The sequence below is a fragment of the Pieris napi genome, chromosome 16 (genome assembly GCF_905475465.1).
Source record: "Pieris napi chromosome 16, ilPieNapi1.2, whole genome shotgun sequence".
NCBI lineage: Eukaryota > Metazoa > Arthropoda > Insecta > Lepidoptera > Pieridae > Pieris > Pieris napi.
The window spans coordinates 3,355,207-3,380,691 of record NC_062249.1 but is presented as its reverse complement, the minus strand read 5'-3'; the positions used below and the strand labels follow the sequence as shown (position 1 = coordinate 3,380,691).

At 32.2% G+C, this 25,485-nt stretch overlaps 3 protein-coding genes across 4 annotated transcripts; 2 read left to right on the top strand and 1 right to left on the bottom strand.

The window, feature by feature from the left end:
• Positions 1 to 1,792: 1,792 nt before the first annotated feature.
• On the top strand, positions 1,793 to 4,356 carry LOC125057534 (probable ATP-dependent RNA helicase DDX20). Of its 2 annotated transcripts, none has more exons than XM_047661286.1 (3): positions 1,793 to 2,201; positions 2,289 to 2,447; positions 2,559 to 4,356. In XM_047661286.1, exons 1-3 carry the CDS (start codon positions 2,021 to 2,023, stop codon positions 4,289 to 4,291), a joined length of 2,073 nt encoding a protein of 690 aa, XP_047517242.1. In that variant the 5' UTR covers positions 1,793 to 2,020; the 3' UTR covers positions 4,292 to 4,356. The 2 variants fall into 2 exon arrangements, with proteins under 2 accessions (XP_047517242.1, XP_047517241.1); XM_047661285.1 differs by having other exon boundaries at positions 2,277 to 2,447.
• Positions 4,357 to 6,720: 2,364 nt separating this feature from the next.
• LOC125057535 (protein disulfide-isomerase TMX3) lies at positions 6,721 to 11,385 on the bottom strand. The gene is made up of 8 exons (XM_047661287.1): positions 11,096 to 11,385; positions 10,775 to 11,024; positions 10,525 to 10,708; positions 10,311 to 10,455; positions 9,606 to 9,828; positions 9,131 to 9,347; positions 7,336 to 7,531; positions 6,721 to 7,076 (listed from the first exon to the last, which is right to left on the bottom strand). The coding sequence occupies exons 1-8, from the start codon at positions 11,130 to 11,132 to the stop codon at positions 7,054 to 7,056; spliced, it is 1,275 nt and encodes a 424-aa protein (XP_047517243.1). The 5' UTR covers positions 11,133 to 11,385; the 3' UTR covers positions 6,721 to 7,053.
• A 373-nt stretch (positions 11,386 to 11,758) lies between these two features.
• Positions 11,759 to 23,799, top strand: LOC125057533 (puromycin-sensitive aminopeptidase). The gene is made up of 12 exons (XM_047661284.1): positions 11,759 to 12,186; positions 12,267 to 13,228; positions 13,848 to 14,037; positions 14,308 to 14,421; positions 15,092 to 15,226; positions 17,870 to 17,962; positions 18,395 to 18,544; positions 19,202 to 19,479; positions 19,901 to 20,120; positions 20,590 to 20,712; positions 21,941 to 22,156; positions 22,758 to 23,799. Exons 1-11 carry the CDS (start codon positions 11,797 to 11,799, stop codon positions 22,151 to 22,153), a joined length of 2,868 nt encoding a protein of 955 aa, XP_047517240.1. The 5' UTR covers positions 11,759 to 11,796; the 3' UTR covers positions 22,154 to 22,156; positions 22,758 to 23,799.
• The last annotated feature ends 1,686 nt before the right edge of the window (positions 23,800 to 25,485 follow it).

The following is a 25,485-nucleotide window of genomic DNA, read 5'->3' as shown; positions in this document are numbered from 1 at the left end:
AATCTCTTCGGATCAACCGTGGTAGGGACAAGAAAAAGATGGCGCGTAACTGAAAAATGTGACAAATGTGTGTAAATTTTTTTCCAACGCCGATAAAGAAGTTTGTCTTCAAAAACCAACATGGCGCGTAACCTGCTACAAAATTTCTCCCATACGTCGATAAAGAAGTTTCACTTCAAAAGATGGTGCGTAACGGAAAAATGTGACGCGTAACGAAAAAATAATACACTAAATTTTTTCCAACCCCGATAAAGAAGTTTCACTTAAAAAAAAAATGAATTTCTTGTCTGGAAGAAAAATTAATATCTGTTTTTATGATGCAAACAAAGTGTTTATTATTATTCTCCATCGATTTATTTTTATTGAACCTTACGATTGTATCAAATGCGCATGCATTTGAGAACGAGATCCTTTTTTTTTGAAGTGAAACTTCTTTATCGGGGTTGGAAAATAATTTAGTGTAACATTTTTCGGTTACGCGTCACATGTTTCGGTTACGCGTCACATTTGACCGTTACGCGCGTCTTTTTCTCGTCCCTACCACGGTTGATTCGAAGAGATTCTAAACCATTAATAACAAAAATTTATAATAACTATAACAATGATACTAAAAATTATATTACAATTTATGAAATTCTGTAATAATCTTAGTGGTAATAAGGTAAAATGAAATAATTGTATTATTTGTATTCAAGTCTGTGATATTAAAAGCCTTTTGTTAAACTTTATCTAATTTAACTTTATTTAACCAATTTCTGTAAAGTTAGTTGCATATAGATAATAATTATTCGAAAAATAAGGTCCTAAAGAAGTTTCACTTCTAACGTGTGTATAGTGCTTTTCATGAAAGAAGTCCCGCGGCGATTTTTGGAACTAAATTTGACAGGTCGGCAATGTTGTCATTCGTCGATGTTATGAAGTTCGTTTGTTGTGGTAGATTTTTGTGAATTTTTAACTAGCTTAGTGCATTTTAAAGATTGATTACAATGCCAAAAGTTGTAAAAAGTTCGGCTCGAGAAATGATATTAAAGGTTCTTTTATGATATAAATTCGTTTTTGCGACAAAATTGAATAAATACATAACGTGATAAAACTAGGTAACTGAAATCAAAACATATATTACATATTACATAACCATTATAAAGTTAAAGTTACTATTATTTTTAATTGTTCATAATTCAATTGCAGGTGTGTCAGAGAAAACTGTAACAAGAATTAAAAACGAAGGTATAATAGTGGCGTGTACTTCGAAAAAAATTGTAACCCAACAATTATGCAATAAAACTCTGAATAAAAAATTGTATTGCTTTTCTTTAGCCTATTTTCTCATCTTTTCCCTGTAAGTAGGTAGAACACCGCTAATATAAGTAAATGAAAATATACTTTTTACATAACAGTAATATTGTTTCATCGAAGTATTCAGAAAATAAAATTATTTGATAAATTACATCTGCTATTATTATTATTAAATAAAATAGGTAAATTTTTTACTCATAAATGGCAACATTACGTTATGCGATTGCAGCGCCGCGTCTGGGGGACTTCTTTCATGAAAAGGACTATACACTAGTACACGCACATATTTTTTTTTTAATATTATGGCAATAGTTTTGACTTTATGCCAGTTTCAAGTAAGAAAACGAGATCCTTCCAGCTGATAGTTTTTTTGAATTTTGACCACTAGTCTATGGTAAGCAGGAGCTCGAAACCCGCCGGGAAGTTGGAACCGGTACATGGGCATAAAGTTGAAGCTGTTGCCATAATATTAAAAAAAAAAAAAAATAACCGGTACATGTAATCTGTTGCCACCGGAACCATCATCTTCAGTTTCTTATATCTTAAAATATAAACATTTTTTTATTAATTTTTATTTGAAATTCACAACTTTTCGTTTAATCTTTCGATTTTTAATAGTAAGAAAAAGTTTAGGAATATTGTACACTTTACAATAAACAGTTTCAAACTGGCTAAAGTACATAAAATTCAAAATTATTTAATTATTTTTAATATTTAAATCACTATGGTGTTGGCTCACAATGTTCAAAGTGTTAAGAGAACTGAAGATATTAAAATAAAAAACGAAGCAACATTTGGAACATTGATGCTCTCAAAAAATGTATTAGATGGTTTAACAAGTTGTGGATTTTACAAACCTTCCCCTATACAACTGTTGGGCATTCCATTAGGAAAATTGGGTTTTGGTAAGTTTGAATAAATTTTAAATATTCCTTGCCATTTTCCATTTTGTATGAAATAAATATGTTATATTTTTTCAGATCTTATTTTAGAAGCCAAATCAGGAACTGGGAAGACTGTAGTGTTTACCACTATTGCCTTACAAAAACTTAATCTTGACAGAGGATTGCAAATTATCATTGTAACCCCAACTCGAGAAATAGCTGCACAAATATGTGATGTTTTAAAACAGATTGGGTGCCATTGTACGAGTAAGTTAATTTCATATTCATAAGAAGGTTACAATATATTTTTTTAGCTTTTAGGTAATTTTTACTATTGATTTATTATAAAATGGTCTAAAATTAACTAATTTGTTTTAGGACTAAACGTGGAAATGGTCATAGGTGGTCTGTCTTTTAAGGATGACTTAGAAAAGTTAAAAAATAATGTACACATACTAGTTGGAACCCCAGGAAGAATAAAACATTTAATGAAAGAGAAGCATATTGTAACAAACGAAATTAATCTACTAGTTCTGGATGAGGCTGATAAATTAATGGAAAATAGCTTTGAAGATGATATTCTATATATACATTCTGCTTTGCCAAGAGAAAAGCAAGTAATTTTAAGTAGTGCTACATATCCTGAGAGTATAGCTAAAGTGGTTAATAAGATAATTAAAAACCCACATCATGTATGTCCTGACACTAGTAATGTTCTCCTTGGTGTAAGCCATAGAGTTACTTTTGTAAAATATAATTGCAACAGTGTATGCCAAACTGAGATAAGATTTAATGAGTTAACCAAAATTCTATCAGAAACAGAGTTTAAACAATGTGTCATATTTTGCAAATATCAAGCGAGAGTATCACAATTGCACAAGCTGCTAAGCAAAGCTAAATGGCCTGTAGAGCTTGTTTATGGAAAACAAGAACAAACTACAAGATTGGAAGCTTTAAAAACACTACAGGAATACAAATGTAGGATAATTATATCTACAGATCTATTATCAAGAGGCATTGATTCAAAAAATGTTGATTTAGTTATAAATTTTGAACCACCTGATACATGTGAAACATATTTGCATAGGATTGGACGATCAGGCAGATATGGATCTATTGGCATGGCTATATCAATTTTATGTGAAGGAGAGGAGTCGGTAACTTTTTTTAAACTTCTTGCACCAATAACACATACATTAGATGTAAAACATTTTTGGAATGGTGAGAAATTAAGCAGTAGTAATAGTATAACATCAAATAGTGAAATAATTAATTCCAATCATAATGAAATAACAGCGAGGAATAGTGATTCTGGTGACAATTTCTGGACATCTTTAGTAAGTGATACAGCTACACAGAATATTGAAAGTTTTAATCAACTCTGCAATTCATATAGCACCATTACTGATAATTCTAGATTGGAATCATTTTCAGAGTTACTTGATGATTTCATGCAAACTGATGATATCTTACACAAAGCGTGTGAATCTTCAAAATATAGACAGTTGGAATTTATAAATTTTAATTATAAAGATGGTTTTGATGCAATAAAGAAGTTAAAAGGAAAGTCTGAACCATCTAATGGTATCCCTGAAATCAAGAATGGGTTTAAAGATGAAATAACACTACAAAATGGAAACCTTGTTAGTAATAAAATTAATAGCAGTTTAGATATTTGTAATCAAACTTATTTGGAAGGACCACACAATCATAGTAATCCACAAAGAAATGAACATGACTTTGAATTAGAGTTGCCGAAAGCATTTCATGAAAGCAAATTCAATGGTAAAACAAAGAAAATTGCTAGAAAGAAGCATAAAAAAGCAAATGCACTTGCTAATACTAGACATAATCTAGTCTCATATGACAATACTGAATATAGAGATGAAGAGAAGAAGAAAGAAAATGAATCTACACATGAGAACTTAAGAAACAGTAATAATATTAAGAACAACAGAAACACTTCTATCAATTCTTCAAAGGTATCCTCAGCAGCTAATAAAAGTAAATATAAATGTAAAGAAGAAGAATATAATAGATGGTTCCTTCAACTAAAATTAAGAATGAATCAAATCGAAACTCTATTGTATATAGAAGAATTGAGTAAATAAAAATATGTTATCTTTTTGATCGAAATCAAAGAATTATTAAATAAAACAATGTAATTGTACCTTTATTTCTACTTTATTTAAATGATCCACGACACTTCAAGACTAGAATAAATACTATTTAATATTTATATTAATCACTTAAATGCTTATCTTTGTCTAATAAACAAATTATTATGAATCATAAAAATTCTTGTTTCCTATACAAATATGCTAAAGGCATACATAATCCTAGAGATTGATTCTTAGGTAATGTTAAGTTACTTGTCATGATATCAGGCATTGGTTTCATCAAAAAACCAGGGACATAATTATAAAAAAAAATTATTGTCGTTTTGTTTGGATGTCTATGGTAATAAAAATTATAATTTATTACGAAGTTTGTATACAACTTCTCGAGTTCACTGGGGCACAAGATAAGCAATTGACTGGTATTTAAAACTGATGGACGAAAATAAGAACGAAGTGAAAAGTAGGGTTGCCGTATATTAAATGAAGTGTTTTAGAGCAAGATCCCAGGGCCGCCAGACGTCACGTATTTTCTGACGGATGAAATGTGGACGATTGGGTAGTGTTAGTATGTACTATGATCGTATGCCTACCTGCTAGCTTGGTCAAACGGCCAATTTCCAGGTATCAGGTAATCAAGGTACACAAAAACATTACTTACTTCACGTAAATTCTCATGGCTGATTTATATATATGTTTTCGAGTGTATAGTTAAAAATAAATTGTCAATACTCCCAGACACTTTCCGTCGGCCATATTGCTTAACAGACGCTTTAAGGGTCTCAAAATAATTAGTCAACTTCACGTAAATTCTGACGCTCCATTTTTATATATGTTCATCCGACAACTATTTTAAAAGCTTTGACAAGAAGACAGACCGATCCAAGGGGCCAATCATCCCCTAAACTAAATTTTAATATCTATATGAGTGGGAGAGCATTATCTACGCGTATGAGACTGAGTGAGACCGACTGCGCTGTTAAAGCCATGAAAATTACTTGAAAAATTATTATTATTCAAAAAGGGCAAGCAAAAGCCGTTTAATATTTTGAAGAAAAATGAAGAGTACCAACAAGCATTTCACCGTTTTGGTACGTTGGATTTTGTTGGTGATGTAAATGAAGAAGAACGTGTATTCAACATAATACAAAAATTTATCTGTGATGTTTACAACGTTCCTGGAATAATTGATGAAGATGCTGCCAGACTACAGTTGTTTATCATTTACATACATGGTATCTGATATAAATGAAGAATTCAATCGAAAGAATTTAAGAAACTTCGATGCCAGTAACTTACCACCTTGTAAAAGTGAGCTTTGGCAACAGTTTCGACGGGCTAGCTTTGGAACAATGCAAGTATGAAGATGATAAATATTTTCAACCCCGAAAACAATGGCTGGACACTACAAGATGGTAAATATGATTTTCATTGGTTCGATGGAGATCAATTACCGGGTTTTGTCAGTGAGTCGCTGGAAGAACAATCAGGGAAATTATTTTCGTTTCTCATATTATTTGTATCTTTTTAGTTTTTTCAGACCTTCATTGTTTAACTTGTTTTTTACAGAGGAAGAAAATAAGGATAATGCTGATGATGACGATCACGATTTAGATATTCAATTTCAAGATTGATATTTGATGATGATGATAATGAAGATTAAAAGCCACTGTTAAGAAATATTGAAGAATTAATATTTTTCCACTTTGTTTCCAAATTTCCAATAAATTGCTGCTATTTAAATATAAGTGGTATTTTTAAAAAATATTTTTTAGTTCTAATTAATAAATTGAAAAAAAAAAAAAATGTCGGCTAACTTTAGTATTATTTATTATGTGTCAATTTTTTTCTTATTTTTGTTGCTATAATTTACTTGTCAACAAAAGTTCTAAAAATTATAAAATAATATATCAAGTAATTTTCATGGCTTTAACAGCGCAGTCGGTCTCACTCAGTCTCATGCGCGTAGATAATGCTCTCCCACTCATATAGATATTAAAATTTACTTTAGGGGATGATTGGCCCCTTGGATCGGTCTGTCTTCTTGTCAAAGCTTTTAAAATAGTTGTCGGATGAACATATATAAAAATGGAGCGTCAGAATTTACGTGAAGTTGACTAATTATTTTGAGACCCTTAAAGCGTCTGTTAAGCAATATGGCCGACGGAAAGTGTCTGGGAGTATTGACAATTTATTTTTAACTATACACTCGAAAACATATATAAAAATCAGCCATGAGAATTTACGTGAAGTAAGTAATGTTTTTGTGTACCTTGATTACCTGATACCTGGAAATTGGCCGTTTGACCAAGCTAGCAGGTAGGCATACGATCATAGTACATACTAACACTACCCAATCGTCCACATTTCATCCGTCAGAAAATACGTGACGTCTGGCGGCCCTGGGATCTTGGACCATTTATGTAACCTGTATGCCTTGTATAATAGACGTCATGTGAACTAGTCAAGTTTTAACTTATTATTATTATAGTATAATAATTTATTTTTAATATGTCATAATGGTAAAAATTACTCATGTGTATAATAAGAATAGGTTGACGCGACTGGCAACCCTGGTGAAAAGCCATCCATTATGTTACGTCGTAAGGAATTACGATTACACTTTTTTTCTCCAGCGGTTATGGTACGTTTAAATTAGACTAGCATAATAAAATCCACCCTTAAGCTAGATTTCAGTGACAATATTTAAAATTGCACATAATTAAGATTAATTTTAACTTATTTCTACCCCATCACTAATCCTTCTTCTCGTGTTGATCTGAAAAAAAAAAGTTTTATTAATAGGTCTAGTATATAATATCAACCGTCAATATATTTAACAAAAAGGTTGTTTATAAAAAAATACTTCTTCATTAGTATTACAGAATACAGATATTAAAAAAATCCATAAAAAAGTATTAATAGTAAAACAAATTAACTTGGGAACTTTTGGCAGTCTGCACAAACTTGAAGTTTGTGGAGGGGGTTCGGTTATTATTTTTATTAAAAGCTAAAATCTTTATAAATATAAACCATACCAGGATATTCTTCCTCATCAGCATCCAAAATGTCCGCACAGCATATAGAATAACAGAGTAGTGAGAGAAAGCCAAGGGGGAGGCCGAATACCAATGCGGTTAAAATGGGATTTCCACGCCACATACTGCTTACAGTAGCTCGGGCTTCGTAAAATCCTCTGTACAGCCTTACAATGAAACTTTTTCCTCCATATGCCTATTATATATAAAATAATATTATTACCTACGTCTAATTTTAAAAATATACTTTTAACCGCGTATAATAATGACAATTTAAGGGTGCGTCTCTGACGAATATGCCTCGCAGCTCGCAAACGGCTCGCGTACTGCATATTCGCCAGATGTGGACGCACCCTTAGGATTTTGACTTTTGTAAATCATACGACACGGGATCGCCGGCGCAACCGAATATCAATCATGTAAGACTGGGTTCACACGGCATTGTCCTGCACGTTTTCTTTTATTAGTTTTTTTGACGTGCTTTCACCCGGGTGTCACACGGTAGATTTTCATTCGTGTAAAATACGAATAGCCGCAGTCTTCGCACAGTGAGCGAGAACGAGACAGAGCTATATTATGAACCACTTTAAACCGAATTTACGTTAATGTTCATTCGATTTGCTTGACAAGTCCGTTGAGTATTCGTTTAAACGTATAAACGGTGTACGATTTTTTGCAGTACAAACGCTGTGTGAATGGGTCTATGTACAATACATGTGCTACTATTTATTCGTTAAGACGTATACTGCAAAAAAACGTGCAGGACAATGCCGTGTGAACCTGGCCTAAAAGTGTTTATAAACGTGCGTTTTAAAATTCGACTTGATTTTTTGTCATAACTTTTTATTGGGTTTTTTGTAAGAAAAGTCAGGGTAATATTTACCACTAATTTATACATATAACATTAATCTGAATAGCCTTTTGATTGCGTTTCTGTCGATACAATAAAAAATGATAACTATTTTCTTATTTATGTATGAATCAATTCAGTCTAAAATATATCCGTGTGGATAATCCAACCAAATTAATGGGATATATATAAATCTGCAGTGTATCAGGTAATCCAATTACTAAACACTTGTAATGACATTATAGAGATTAACCATACACGACCTTCTAATAAAGCATTATTTCTATTGTATGTTAACTTGGAAAAAGTAAATATTCTTTTAATTAAATTTCTTAGTATGATGATTATGTATATAGGGTACTGTTGTTTGTGACTTTATCTTTATGTAGAAATATGCAATCAAAGAAGGAAACATCAGTATTATATTAGTATAGTTAGAGTTATCATATAATAATACCAACACAAAATTGATTTAATACCAGATGCATACCATATATTTTTAGGCACACTATTGTACATTATTATTTATTTTCAATTTCTTAAGAAAAGTTAAGCCGGTTGCAGACCGAAAACTAAGCTATGCCAAGGCTAAACTAAGCTATGCCAAGCAAGCTAGGCTAAGCTAAGCTAGAAATAAATAGCGTGCACACCAACAGCTAAGCCAAAGCTCAGTCAGTGTGGCGAAGGATGTACAAATGGTGTGCGGGGTAGCGGGAGGGGCTTAGCTTAGCTCGTGTAGCTGCGCATCGGCATACACAACTAACTTAGCTTCGCATATTTTAGTTAGCTCACATAGCTTAGTTCGCATAGTTTGCGGTCTGCACACAAGTATGGAAAACTGCGTCAGCTATGCGAGCTAAGCTAAACTAACTTAGCTTAGCTCTTGGTCTGCAACCCGTATTATAATAGAATCTTAGTAAAAATATAAAAAGAAAGACAACTTACTGGTGCAATTTCATTATGTATTTCATCAAGAAACATTGATACAGCCTCAGGTGTCATTAAAATAGGGTCATCATCGGGCAAATGATGGTGATGGGTTGTTGAATTTAGGACTATTATATGAGGAACTGATAAGTCATACATAACAATTGAGTTTGCCAGATCTGGGGAACCCATCCAACCAAACTGGAATTTATGGTGAAGTTCATGTTTTCTTTTTCTGAAAAAAAAAAGAAATTATATAACAATAATTATAATTTTCCCGTGCTGAAAGTAGGCTTTAAATATGAAGTAGGCTATAATGCAATGCCTAATCTACATGTTAAGAAAATAAGTGTACCACAATATGTATTGAGAAAAATATTTCAAAAATACACATAACCCTATATGTATATAGAATTAACTAAGCATATTGTTCCCTACTGAGATTATTATTAAATTCAAACTCACAGATAAGTAACTATGTTAAAAAAATCACCTTATTATACTTTCAATCATATCCTTGAAGTCTTTTTCTGTTTGTGATATTTCATTTAATTTGTTTTCTGAAACTACTGTAATGACTAAGTACTTTTCTATGTCCAGTAGTTCATTGAAATTTGACCTTGTAATTTTAGGGTAGAAACCAAATCTCTCAGAATGTACCCATTTATCCAAAGTTGTATTCAATGTTTCCTTATCTTGTATTAATTCTGGTGTTGCTGTAAAATTTTCACAATTGTCGAAAAATGCACATAAATATACTTACCAAATAAAAATTTTAGCAAACTATATTTTATGTTCCATCATCCATGAATATTTATTATTAATATGTTAATTTATAAAATACAATTATTTATTTATCAAAAAATCAAAACACATAATAAAATTAATTAAATAACAATATACTCCAAGGATTTATTTTACCAAGTTAAAGGAAAAGGCTAAGGCTATTAATTCTAATAAAAACATATGAATGTCTGAGTTATAGATATAATATTGTAAATTTAAATGTACATTAATTATATAAATTTAATAAGGTAGTAACATGAGTATTTTCTTTTGATCAATATTAGGTTGTTTCAATAGTCATTAGAAAACATTGCTATTGTGAAAGAGATATATAACAACAACAAAATAAACCTAAAGGTAAAAATACGAAATATTTTTATACATCTGTTACTAAAAACAATGAAAAACTGACCTCCAAAGTAGTATATATCATCATCCTTAAAAACGAAAACACAGGTACTATTTGGTGGTTTTAAGGCCTTTTTAACAGTTTCATAAGTCATTGAATAAAACCAATTATGTGGTTGATATTTAATAGCTTGAATTGTGTACACTTCCTGAAAATATTAATATTCATTCATAATATAGTAAACCATTTATAGGTATTCTATCTGTTGAATACTAACCCACAGAGTATCCTGGTGATCACCAATATAACCAAAAAATATATCATGTGTATCTTTCAAATTTTCAATGCTATCTGCATAGGATACCTTCTGAACTGGCGGTTGGGCCATTCTTAATGCATAGTTAACCATATCTTCTTTGATTCTTTCCCCATTATACACATGTGTTGATGAGCCTTGAATGCTAAAAAAACAGTGTCATAAATAATTGATTAAAAAGTGCAAAAGCAAAGACAAAAAAAATACTTACAACATTATCGTTGGGTAAGCACGAATTTGAAAATGACTAGCGACAGCAGAAAAACGGGTGCAGTCAACTTTTGCCACTTTTATAGGAGTATTAAATAAACCCTGCGCCACATGTGCCCAAACTGGCTCTAATCTGCTGCAGTAGGCACACCAAGGTGCATAGAACTTCACAAACCATATTCCATCCTTACTGATATCAATAAATTTATCACTTAATTCTAAAACTTTCGATGAAAGAGCACCGTTCAGACCTAAAAATAATATTACACTAATAAATCGACATTCATGACTTCCGCAGTAAACATAATTTAAAAATGCTTACCAATGAGAAAAAAACATAAAATTTTATTTAAATACATTTTTTATGGTATCGGTAAAATTAAAAACTAGACAATGTAATTTAGCTATTTCAGAACATCAATATAAATTATAACTAATGAAATATTAATGAGTAACTGATCATATTCACTTAAGGTTATTTAAATTTCAACCCTAGTCAAAGACAACAATTTCTTATTTCATGCCGACTTATTTCAATAATTTTAATTTGTATTAAAGTCTACTAATAAAAATTTAAAATATCTAGAACTACTATAAATTATCGCTAGACATTTGATGACAGCAGTCAACTCTCAACTGTCAATTTTCAACGACAATGAAATATTACTATCAACTACGACCACAGAATTACTAAAGATACGCTTTCCTCACAAATATAAATAATAGGCGTTAAAGATATATAATATGTATATAGCATATAGTCAATCATAGACGCATATTTTAAGAAAGTATGTAATGTTAGCGCAAAAAAATGACGGAAGCCATCGAGTCACGTAGTTTATATACGTGGCATCTACTTCGGTATGGCACATTAGTGATTGACACATTACATGGCACTGTCACAGATTATATATCTTACAGAAAAAAGGCGGAAAATAAGAAAATATGTTTACTTTTGCAGAGAGGTTATTTTCATAAATTTTAGCAAAATTTTACGTTCATTGTTGACATTACCGAACATCCATGAGTCTGCAAATTTTACGTGTAGTGCGTTCATTTGCTATAGTTCACAACTATAATCATCATAATTTGAGTAGTCATTGCAAATCGTTACGTAGTTACCGTTATTATTTCGAGTGGGGTCGGGGAGGACGGGGAGTTGGACGTGCGAGGGGGCCGCGTATTGGCTGTGCGGGTGCAATCGGAGTGCGAGTTCACTCTGTCACTCGGTCATTACGGTATTTCTCTTGCGTGCAGCCCACATTTACTATAGTGAAAGAAAAAGTGACAATGCCAGAAAACAAACCGTTTCAACGACTTCCTAAAAATGTTGTACCTGAACATTACGAATTGCATTTAGTTCCAAATTTGGAAAAATTTACATTTACGGGCTCAACCAGGGTGAAAGTATCGGTAAGAGTTTCATCACTGTACTTAATTGTTTAATATCTAGTTTTTAAGTGACGTACTTATAGCGACGCGTTCGGTTTCAGATTGCTACCTCTACCAAAGAAATCGTGCTCAATAGCTTAGATTTGGAATTCAAAAATGTTAAACTGCAGTATGGTGAAGGTGAGTCTGATACCACGCTCAATCCGGTGGATGTTAGAATTGACGCCGGTGACGAAACGGCGACTATTGTGTTCGAAAAACCTTTGCCAGAAGGAACAGCAACATTATATTGCGAATTCGTTGGCGAGATCAACGACAAAATGAAAGGTTTATACAGAAGTAAATACTTGACTCCAAGTGGAGAAGAACGATACGCAGCCGTCACTCAATTCGAGGCAACAGATGCCAGACGGTGCTTCCCATGCTGGGATGAACCTGCCATTAAAGCAACATTTGATATAACACTGGAAGTACCTACTGACCGTGTTGCATTATCTAACATGCCAGTAAAAGAACAGAAAATAACTGGTGACAAAAAAATAATGCAGTTTGATAGAACACCTATAATGTCCACATATTTGGTGGCAGTGGTGGTTGGCGAATATGACTATGTGGAGAAAACATCTAACGATGGTGTTCTAGTGCGTGTATATACTCCAGTAGGAAAAAGTAAGCAAGGAATGTTTGCCCTGGAGGTAGCAGCTAAAGTGCTACCATACTATAAGCAATACTTTGACATTGCTTATCCATTACCGAAAATAGACTTGATTGCTATTGCTGATTTCTCAGCTGGTGCTATGGAGAATTGGGGTCTGGTCACATACAGAGAAACATGTCTGCTAGTGGACGAAGAGCATACATCAGCTGTAAGAAGGCAGTGGATAGCTTTAGTTGTTGGCCATGAACTGGCTCATCAATGGTTCGGAAACTTGGTTACTATGGAATGGTGGACCCATTTATGGTTAAATGAAGGCTATGCATCATTTGTGGAGTTCCTATGTGTCAATCACTTGTTCCCAGAGTATGACATATGGACTCAGTTTGTGACTGAAACATACATTAGGTAAGGAAAATAGCTATTTTTATAGATTAGATTATAAAGCTTCTGGATAGGGAGAGTGTTCTTGAAATATTTTAAGTAATATAATCTAGATTACTGTGTTGTTTTCATTGGTTATTTTAGTCACAATTTAGTTATCTGTTCAGTTTAACTATCTTTTGCTTCCATCTCATTTTATTTTATCCAACTTTGAATTTTTACAATTGTAAATGTCATTGTTTACATAATGAGGTTATGCTATAAAATAGATTTTAAAATATTTAGTAGTTGAGGTTGATGTGGTTATTTTATGTAAACCGTTTTGAACCATTTTTGAAGTTATAAGCTAATTAATTTGACTTATTGTAAATATTATCTTTCAAATGTTATATAGTTGTACTAGATTGTTGAATAGTAAACAAAGATTATTTGCTAAAGCAATTAGCATATTAACACTGGCAAAAAAAATTGCATAGTTCTGTATACATATTCTAAACATTTCAGTTTTCGTACACCCTAAATAAATGTGAGCAAATCTGGAAAATATATATTAATCTGTGTATAATGTCAGTTTGGTTCATAGACTTTATCATACTAGCCTTGTTGTTGATTTATTAGACTTTAAGTATAAAAAAAATTTCAGAGCTCTAGAGTTAGATTGTTTGAAGAATTCACATCCCATTGAGGTGCCTGTCGGTCACCCATCAGAAATAGATGAAATATTCGATGACATATCATACAATAAGGGTGCTTCTGTTATAAGAATGCTGCATCGATACATAGGTGATGATGACTTCCGCAAAGGAATGAACATCTACCTTACAAGACATCAGGTAAGCAACTATTCTCATGATGGTTTTGTGATCAGTAATGAGAAATTATTTCAAATTTTACATATTTTTCTCATAGTATGCGTTTTGTAAATAATTTTTATTATTTTATGAAATTAATTCAAGATTGTCAATATAAAGATATCACCAGGCTATTAAATCAATCCGTATGTCCTGATACATCTGTGTTACTATATTTTTCCAAGTATAAATTTCCAGTAGTAGCCGCTGAACTTATGTGCCATGAGGATTAATTAAATTACTTATTTTCAGTACAAAAACACTTTTACTGAAGATTTGTGGGCGGCCCTAGAAGAGGCATCAAATAAACCTGTGGGTGCTGTTATGTCAACATGGACTAAGCAAATGGGATTCCCGATGGTGCAGGTAAAGTGATATAGGGGTCAACTTTTTTGATCATTTATGCTATCTGAATAGCTTTACTTATATTATTGTAATTATAAACATTATGTCATATATAATAATTATTAATAAAAATTACATAGGTAATTGTACAATGTATTTATGCTTGTTTGCTTGCAAGAGTTTAACAAACATAACACTCGGTAATAAATCTAAAAGCATAGCCTTTATCTATTATGTGCAATCTCTACTAGATTATATATATTGCATTTTAGAAGCTGCCTCTATCATTTAGTGCACCTTGATTTGAATCTTATATAGCTTATACATAAATTGATGATTTAAATATAAGCAAAATTGTGTCTACAGCAGTAATGTTTAAGAACAGTTTGCACTTTTACAAAAATATTGTGATAACACATACAATATTAGATTTGTTTTATTATCATTACGTAAACGAGAATTTTATTGTCCCAGTTATTATCACATTGTCATATTTACATTACAATAAGCGATAATGGTCATAAAATCTTTATTTGTGTCTGTAGTAACCTTGTAAGGAGTTATCGGGCAGACATATTTTTGCTTCTGTTATGGTGATATTTTTCAGCAAGTAGGCCTTATGTACCATTACAAAACAATTATGGAAATAATTAATTTAATAAGTTGACTTAGACCATATTTGAAACTATAGGTCAGCTCAGAGCAGAAAGGAGCCCACCGAGTATTAAAGTTGACTCAGCAAAAGTTCTGCGCTGATGGAAGCCAAGGTGATGACAGTGTATGGATGATACCGATTACAGTCTCAACTCAAGAACAACCTTCAAAGGTAATTATCATATCTTAAGCATACTGGGTGGCATAGGTAACAGGCCTTTTATCCCTGTGCTCCTACGATCGTCTTTTCACAGCCATCCGTGTTGGCCTAATGGCTTCAGCGTGCAACTCTCATCCCTTAGGTGGTAGGTTCGAACCATGGTTGTGCTGTGTGTGCTGGATGTGAAATTATTATATCAAATTTAAAAATTTAAAAAGTAAATTCCCAAACTCCAGTACATTATCCGAAGATCACCTGATTTTCGGAACATTTTTGTTTATAATAATAAAACCACTGAATCGATTTAATTATATTTTTAAACTAACAGAAAAATACAATGTTTTACTAAACCATTCACGGATAATGAGACATATTATCACATTGTATATTAAATAATAAATATAGTATAGAGTTTTTTTAATAACACCCAGCTACTTTAAATTTAATTATATACAACTAGCTGACTCGGCAAACATTGTTTTGCCATGTATATTATTTTTAGGAATCATTTCTTAGTTAAAAAAAAATAACTACGAGGTTGATCGTAGACGGGTGAAAATTAAGGGTATGTATAATGACACAATAAAAAAAATATATCCAAAAACCCCCTTATCACTTAGGGGTTTGAAAGATAGATAGTAGCCGTTTGTCAGACTTACTGAATATGCATAAAAAAATTCATAAGAATCGGTCGAGCCGTTTCGGAAGAGTATGGGTACGAACATTGTGACACGAGAATTGTATACTTATATAAGATATTCTGCGGTTCTTTTTTTCTAAACTTATATTTTTATCCATTTGCAAAGTTACCGCTTTAAGCAATAGTAATTAGATACCCTGACCTCGATATTACCAGTTTAACTTGTGTTAGTCATAATTTATTTCCATTTATAGACGACATCATCTGTTGTACACAAAATGTGCAACTGTGACGTTTCCATACTGACAAAAGTCTCATCAAACTTTCCCGATATTGAGTCGAAATTAACGAAGGATAGCGATGTAAATGTCTTTTCTATTTGTCGTTTCAATAGATATTTCTTATGGGAGCGTTCAAGTATTACGTAACGCAATTTTGGAGATTATCGACCCCCCCCCTCCCTCGTGTAACTCGCCGTAACGTTTTTCAGTACCCAAGTACGGTACTGTACCCAAGTATAGTAAAACGTTTCATGACCACCTAGTGACTCTTTAGTTACTATTATGTGGTGTAAGTCGAAAAAAATATTAATAATAACGCGTAATTTATTCCCCGCCCCCATCGCAAAGTTTTACAAAAGGACCCCCCTCCCAAAATTCGTTACGTAATACTTGAACGCTCCCTCTTTAGTTTATATATTATATTTTAATTATTTTGAATTAGTTATGAAAATATTGTCTTCTATTTTGACACAAGGACTTTTTAATTTATTATTTCATGTGACGATGTTTATTCTGATATAGTTCATAATATTAAAAATTAAAAGCTTACTGAAGTTGTGATTTGTCTCTTTCTGTCAACGTCAGTTATCGGTATGCTAAAAAAAGACAGATCAGTATGTTAGTTAAATAAAAAACAATCGCTTTTATTACAACGATTTACTTTGAATGAATATATTAGATTGATGTTGATAGTATTCAGATTAACGAGCTTAGTGTGAATGTCCATAGTTGCTCTTACTGTGACTAAAATTTTCCTTTAGTTTTTTGAATCCATGTTTTTTTCTTGTTTGTGATGTTGGCCTTTAAGTGCTTGTCACAACTTGAATTTTGTTGTCAATTTATGTACCAGTATGCTGAGCGTTGAAAACTTTTGTAAAATAAATATGAATCTATTGTGTGTGGAACAAACCAATAACAACACTAATGGCCATATTGTAAGTCCCAATCTCGCCTTGAGCGCTGCCAAATATCCGTAAACCGTTTTTACGTTTTAAGTTTGACAGCTTAGCACCAGTTGATTAACCCCGAACACAATAACCTATCTCAATCCATAATCCACCATCTGAGATAGTAATCTTAATCCAAATGTCGTAACAAGTGTGCCAATAACCAATGGACGGATTGTAATAGCCATCTGTTGATACAAGCTATCAATGGGAGGTCGTGTCGGTGTCTGATTATGAAAATGACAGTTGACGAAAGCTCTTTTAAAGCTTTTAAAGCTCTTAGATTTTAAATTACACCAGTTTTTTAAATAATAAATAAACTGTTTGTTATGTTTTAAACATGCACATGTAAATTTTAATGTTATTTGTACGGTTTTATTTACTTTATTTGGTTTACCTACATTGATAATCAAATATGAGTTGAAACTCGGTAAAATGGAACGACAAAGAGCATTTTATCCGTCGCCAAAAATGGATTGTCTTCGTAGGGTTTGGTTATTGGGATGCAGATAGGAGATCGATCGACTGTCACGGTCTGATCTCAGATTGAAAACTATCTGAGATTGTGGATTGATTATTGGGTTCGGGCGTTAATTTTGATTGAAGTTCTAAGAGTGAATGAAACGAAATTATTTTTTATAAAATAATAATTTGTAGGCACAAGGTAGTTTAGATTTACTCGTTTATATGTATCGTTAACTTTTTGTATATTTCTTGTTACATAGTAGAACAGTAGTGAAAATATGTTTTTATTACTCTATTTTAATGTGTATATTGTCCTTTTCAGGTCGCCTTGTCTACAGTATTGGATAAAAAGACACAAGAAGTCATATTAGAAAATGTTTCGGAAGACTCTTGGGTTAAAGTAAATCCTGGAACTGTGAGTATTTGTAACCTCTGAACAAATCTGTCTATGAACTAGATCTGTCGGCGACATTATGTGCATTGTTCAAATTTGTTCGACGATTATTTAGTGTATGGAAATTATTATTTTATGACGTAAAAGTACTTTTTAACGTCCTTAGAATATAATACAATATGGTTTCTTTTCCAAGAAGGTTTTTTCTTTTTTTGCGGCACTTCACTTTAACTGTTAACATTTAGTGATGTCTAAGAAAATTCTATTTGTTGTTAGCAAATATTAATTTACATTTATTAATTGGTGTTTGTATTCCTAGGTTCTTAAAGCTACTACGACTATTATCACATCACTTATTAATTCATATTGGGTTTTTATAAATGACTTTCTTTATTCATGATAAAGGACCTGCGATATAAATTTATTTGAAATTCATGATAGTAAATATTTCAGGTTGGTTACTATCGTACGCGGTACGAACCGGTGCTTCTAGAACGACTCGTGGGAGCTGTACGTGACGGTTCTTTGCCCCCACTCGACCGACTTGGCTTGCTTGATGACTGTTTCGCGTTTGTGCAAGCTGGACACGCTCATACTAATGAGGTATTTTTATTTATTCACACTTCTACACGAGAAAACAATAAACAAAGTATAACATAAACACTGAAACATTTAGAAAGAAGAGAATCTGGTTTTGGGTTTCATATCAAAGATTTCAACACATTGTAGCTCATCCAAAATGTAACATAAAAAATAAATCAGAGGCCCTACCTCTTTTGGTCTGGGCCTCAGATTTCTGAATCTGTTTTATGATCATTTTTAAATCTAATAGGCAAGTAGGTGATCAGCCTCCAGTGCCTGACACACCCCGTCGACTTTTTGGGTCTAAGACATGTCGGTTTCCTTCACCGTTCGAGCTAATGTTAAATGCGCACATATTTTGGAATAATTTTGCACGAATTGATTTAATTATCAGTATAAAAGTACTATCATTTATGTGGTATAATACAATATTTATTTATTGCGCTATCGTACACAAACATGACAATTTATATTACATTAAATACGCCGCGCCAGCTGTCTACTCTCCATCCGTCTTATGAATTTTCAATCAGGTCACGTGTCCTGACGCGAGTTTATCATTTTTTACCCGCTAAAGAAACTTCACTTCAAAAATACTTCTATGAAGAATTTCATGTTCAAGAAACGTGTCATTCTCACAAAACGGGTTTTTATCTGTTTAAAATGATTTTTTTTCAGTCCCTGAAACTAATGGAAGCCTTCAGCAACGAGTCCAACTTCACAGTTTGGTCATCTCTAGCGAATTGTTTATCAAAACTGACTGTTTTATTCTCACACACTGCCCTCGATAAACCACTGAAGAACTATGGCAGGAAACTCTTTGCTAGTGTGACCAAGCGTCTCGGTTGGGATGCCCAAGAGAAGGAAAGCCATTTGGACACCCTACTTCGGAGCTTGGTGCTCAATAAGATGATCAGTTTTGAAGATCCCGATACTATTAAGGAGGCTAAGAGGCGGTGAGTTAAAAAGTTATATTAGAAGATAAGGTGGATTCATTTCTAGTTTTGTTTCCTAATTAAAATATGTGAGCCGTCACGGGACGCCTGGCAGATGTGAAATATCGACATTATTTTGTAAAGGTAATATGCAGAAAAGAACAGATTGTGATAGGAACTAAATATGTCATAATGATAAAGTAAAACTATCAATTATTATTTAATAAACATTTATTTTCATTAAATACAAAAATTTACGAATTTATTTCAAATCGTGACTACTTAATTCGTTTAATCAGTGACTTCGAAATACACACACCATACACACTACTGCATATAGACTGTATATATATACCATCATATAGCGACGCGTCGCCACGCCAGAAATCGGGTTTTACGTGCGGCTATAGATTTTTCACATCAAAAGTGTTTTTGCTTCTAGTTTCGAGAAACATCTATCCGGCGAAATGCAGTTACCCGCGGACCTTCGTTCAGCGTGCTACCGAGCTGTATTGGCTGAGGCGGATGAAGCTACCTTTGAGCGATTCCTTCACCTGTACAGAGCAGCTGACCTGCACGAGGAAAAGGATAGAATCAGCCGGGCTTTGGGTGCTGTTAAGGACCCAGCCTTGTTGAATAAAGTGTTGAACTTTGCTATATCTGTAAGTAACTGTTTTTTTTTTAAATTAAATTATGTCACATCCAAATGATTGTTTATTCATAATAATGTCATCTATGTGTAGGTAATATAAATAAATATATTTTATACAGGTTCCTCTGCAAATGTCCATAAATTTAATGAAAGCCTTAAATAATCTATACTTATACTTATATTATAAAGGGGAAAGATTTGTATGTAAGTATGTTTGTAATGAATTGGCTCAAAAAGTACTGGACCGATTTTAAAAATTGTTTCACCATTTGAATGCTACATTATCACTGATTAATATAGGCTATTTTAATTGCAAGAAATAAATAAGGATCCCTACTAAAAGTACAATAATGTTACCCAAGGTGCAAAAAATGTCTATAAAAGATTTTAAAAAAAATCCAAAATATTAAAGAACATATATATCTTTTAAAAAATGTTATAAAAGTAAATAGAAGTACTTAAGAATTTATTGATTTTAGGACGAGGTTCGTTCGCAAGACACAGTGTTCGTGATAGTGTCGGTGGCAGTGAGCCGCAACGGACGGGATCTCGCTTGGAACTTCTTTAAGGACCACTGGCAAGAGTTTATGGACAGATATCAGGTATGGTAGATTCAAACTAAATTATGTATATAATTTTTAGACGCAAGGTTAACACTCCCTTTTCTTGACTTTTTAGATAATATTATGTTAAAAAAATAATTAACTTTATTGATATTGTTGAGAATCCATATTAGGGGCCGTTCAAGTTTTACGTCACGCAATTTTTGGAGATTATTAACACCCCCCCTCCCATGTTTCGCGCCGTAACGTTTTTCTGTACCCAAGTATAGTAAAACGTTTCTTGACCACCTAGTGACTCTTTATACCTAAAAGTTACCATTATGTGGTGAAAGCACTGGAAAGTCGAAAATAATATTAACAATAACGCGTAATTCAATCCCCGCCCCGCATCGTTACGTTTTATAAAAGGACCCCCCTTCCAAAACTCATTACGTAATACTTGAACGCTCCCTTAATCATGCATGCATATTATTAAATATATATATATATTATTTATAGTGCTCGTTATATATTTGAATTAGGTGTCCTAAACGTTTTGTGACTGTTTGACTGTTAGCCATGAATGTAATAGGCTATTTGACAAGATTTTTAAAATCATTTAATATTATTTATTAGAGGCTGGAATAATTCTGTTTAAATTAAAATTAAACATTCATAATTTCAAGAACCCCTCAGACCTTTCCCTAGCCCGCCATCTTACCTACCACCATCCTATGTAGTATCTCTGTAAATACGTAAACAAACGCTAATTTTTTAAAGTGTTATTCTAAATTTAACACATTATAATTGGATCAAAACAGACGTCTCACGAAACATCTCAGACGAAATTACTTAATAACATTTTATTTGTCGTACTGTCAAATTACTTCCTATAGGCAATATTTTATTTTTCTTTGAAATATAAGTCTTAATTGTATAATTAAATATTATTTGTATATTTAAATAATAAATTAATGTAAAATTTCCAGTTTTCTTTAATTTTTTTTTGTCTATTAATGTACTTGTTTTCTGTTTTATTATATATATTGTTTATCTATGTAATCTGTTTTGGCTTTGTATATTGTTTAGCGTTTTGTTTTGTACATATGTATGTTGGCTGTAAGATTACTAATACATAGATAAATAAATATTAAAAAACCGTAATTACAATATAACTTAACTCTTTTTAGGCCACTCATTATATAAACAATCTTAATTAATCTTTCTTTCATTCCTGCCTAGTATGAAAGGCGCTAAGTATGAACTCTAAATACATTTTATCTTTCAGGGTGGTTTCCTAGTAGCACGCCTAGTAAAATCCACTACAGAGAACTTCGCATCTGAGGCAAGCGCTCGCGAGATAGAGGAGTTCTTCGCTACCCACCGTTCACCAGGAACAGAGAGGAGCGTGCAGCAAGCGCTCGAGACCGTGCGCTTGAATGCCGCTTGGCTGCGTCGGGACCTGGCCTCCACCACCACCTACTTGCAGCCTTACCACTGATCGGTTAGTATTTGCAGCTTAAAAAGTGTACTTTATTTTTTAACAGACTAAAAACTCGAAGAAGGATTACATGTTTTTTGAAGTGAAACTTCTTTATCGGAGTTGGAAAAAAATTTAGTGTAACATGTTTTCGTTACGCGTCACATTTTTCCGTTACGCGCCATCTTTTGAAGTGAAACTTCTTTATTTTAATGATATTAGGAATTTGCTTGACTACTAATCTTCTGGGTGGAATTGAAATTATTTGTGTGTATGTATATCAGATCCTATTTAGTTACAAGACAACAATTGCGATTCAAATAAGAATATAGTATGTAATGTCATTTGAAAAATGTTTGCAAGTAAATTTGCATAACAATAATGGTTTACTATATTTATTCGGTACTGTGTATTTCACATATTTAAATAAGGCATTGTTTAGTCTAAATGCCAATTTATGACGTCATAGCTGTAATTACGTAATATTCTTTCAATCAAAATTTGTTCTATTAATGTGTATGATAATAAAATAATTACATGTCCAAATAGACTTTGGGGTTGCTTGGAAGAGAATGCTTGCTAGCATTTAAAATTGGTATTTAATATATTGTTTCTTTTGTTTTAGACTTGCACAAGACTGAATGCTACAACAAAATGACGAATACATTATTTTTCAGTTCTGGTATCTTTGAGTAAGCTTATTTGCAGACAAAAGTATTAACTGTTACACCTGACTTGTAGTAACCATAGACATAGAGAATAGACTGAAATCTAACCAGTTGACAAGCAAAAGCCAATAGCTCCCTTTGATTAAAGCCCATATTCCTAAATGTAAAACAGAATATGGGAATACATAAATCATGCATAATTTTAAATCATTATTTTAATAAGGATGTTGATCTTATCGAGATATTTACTAAAGGTCATAATGTTTGATTTTGAGCTTCGAATATGTCTGGGTATATGGGCTTTTGGACCATAATATTAAGTCTTAATAAAACATTTGACCAGCCAACCACTTGTTTTCCCACAGAAAGCATTACACAGACTAATCTTTATGTTTAGGAATCTATGGTTATTTCTATCTCAAGTAAAATTACATAGACAATGCAAATCAATGTTGCCATATACCTAATATAGTCTTCTCTTATTTATGAACCTCAAATAGCCGTTGAATGTTTTGTCTGTAGCTAATGTAAAATAGACAACAAAATATTAATTTACAAATGGCTTATTGTATGTTTATAAAGACAGTTGGTATCAATTAACAATTAAATATGAACCTTTTTATTTTTAAATTCAGTGGAAATAGACCAAACCAAAAATGTTGTAATTAAAGTACATTTACTTATAGCATTTATTTGATTTTTTTTCCAATGGTGCTGAATAATGTTATGTTCTACTTAAAATTAATTATAATTAGTATTTACTTACTTTACTTTGATATCATTGAAGTATCGCTCATTATTTTGAATTGCATATCACTTTGAATTGTAATAATCAAAAATATAAAATTCTCAGATAAATTTTGTGTATGGCTGGTGATGATCAAATAAAAGTAATATTGTTTTTTTTAATATAAGAAACGTTATGAAGTTACCAACATTTAATGTCCATTTGTTGTAAGACTGTGTTATTGAAATAAATCGTACAAAAGTACCTGTAAATTGTGTTTTATTTTTGCCCTGGAGTGTTACGACACAATTCATAATAAATGTATTATATAAAAATGTGCCTGGTTATCTGAAAACATGATTACCCGTTGCGAATGTCACAGAAGTTTCTATGCGCGAAAGTAACACATAGGTGATGGATGACTGTGTGGAAACAAGCATGTCTTATACCTAGGTAATCGCCGTCTTGTGTCAGGAAAACGCCTAGTAAAGGAATTGTTTAAACAGCAAATGTATGCAGTATGACGCCGAAAACCTATATACATATTTATATTATTTAGAATACTAACTTACTAAAGACCGATTAGACGATATTATGGTTGCATACGTATAATATATGGTATGGACTTTCATCATAATATTATAGTCCAGTACCGGATTAAGCCAGCGCGGGGCCTGTAGCAAATTCTGCCTATGGACCCTTGGTTTGCTATAGGTTTTTAAGTTAAGTGTATTTAATAAAACAAAACTGTTTCAAATAAACTTTTCTGGGTTTAATATGGGCAAATTTAGAGATAACACTATCAATATCGACTTCTTTAAGCAAATCATTCTATATTGAACAAAGTGAGATGATTAAGACGTTCTTGACCCATCGAGTTCCTTAATTCATTTTTAATTCCATTAAAATTCAAATAAAATTTTCCATTTATTATTGAAAAAAAACGCTCGCCACTAAATTAATACTTTTTTTATTACGGTCAGACAGGCGTTGGAGCGCGGGGCCCGTAGCATTTGCTACTCTTGCTATATAGTCCAGTCAGTCAAGACAATTAATTCATTATAATTCCAAAAGTTTTCAAATTTTGATGTAAGGTCGGGAGTGGTATTAAAACAAACTATAAAATTTTGCAACCTGCTCTGCGGTCCGGAACATTGTTAAAAATGCAATAAATGATAATTTGCTCAGTTCTTGAGACCAAAATTCCAAAAGTTCTGCAAAGTTGGAGTGGTGTTAAATATATTATTTTTCATCACGTGTCAAATTTGCAACCAATTTAAGTGTACGGAACATTTTTTGTTATTAAAAATTAATGTTTTTCTTTATTAAACTGAAGGAAAACGTTCCAAAAGTTCTGCAAATTTGACAGGTATATCGAAAATAAAATAAATAACAAAAAATGTTCCGTACACTTAGGTTGGTTGCAAATTTTATACGTGATATGAAATATTATATCGAAAACTTCCCCAAGTTTGCAGAACTTTTGGAATTTTTTTCACGACCATACAGCAAAAATTTAAATTTAATTGCAATTTTAACAATGTTCCCGACTGCGGACAAGGTTGCAAAATGAGATTTATTGTCGTCCCAATGTACCATTCACTTGACCGAAGTTTGAAAACTTTTGGAATTATTATCAAATTTTCGATTTTGAATGTCTATAATGACTGGTGTAATATGGCTAATCCGACACTGTTATATATAGTCTATCAACATTTATGAAAACCACATCAGTTTTGTCTTAGTTGTAGAAAGCAGCATTTTGAGCGTTCTTAATTAATGATAATAAATTATTCTTATTTTTTCTCAAGCCTTCTTAAAAAAAGCTAAGTAAAGACTGGATAGTTGAAGTGCAATAAGCCTACAAATTAGTTCAGTAGGTACAAACAACGGTTATAGTAATTAGCAAGTGTTCGTTTGTGTCTAGGCTAACGGAGTCGGTAGTCTAGTCTGTACTC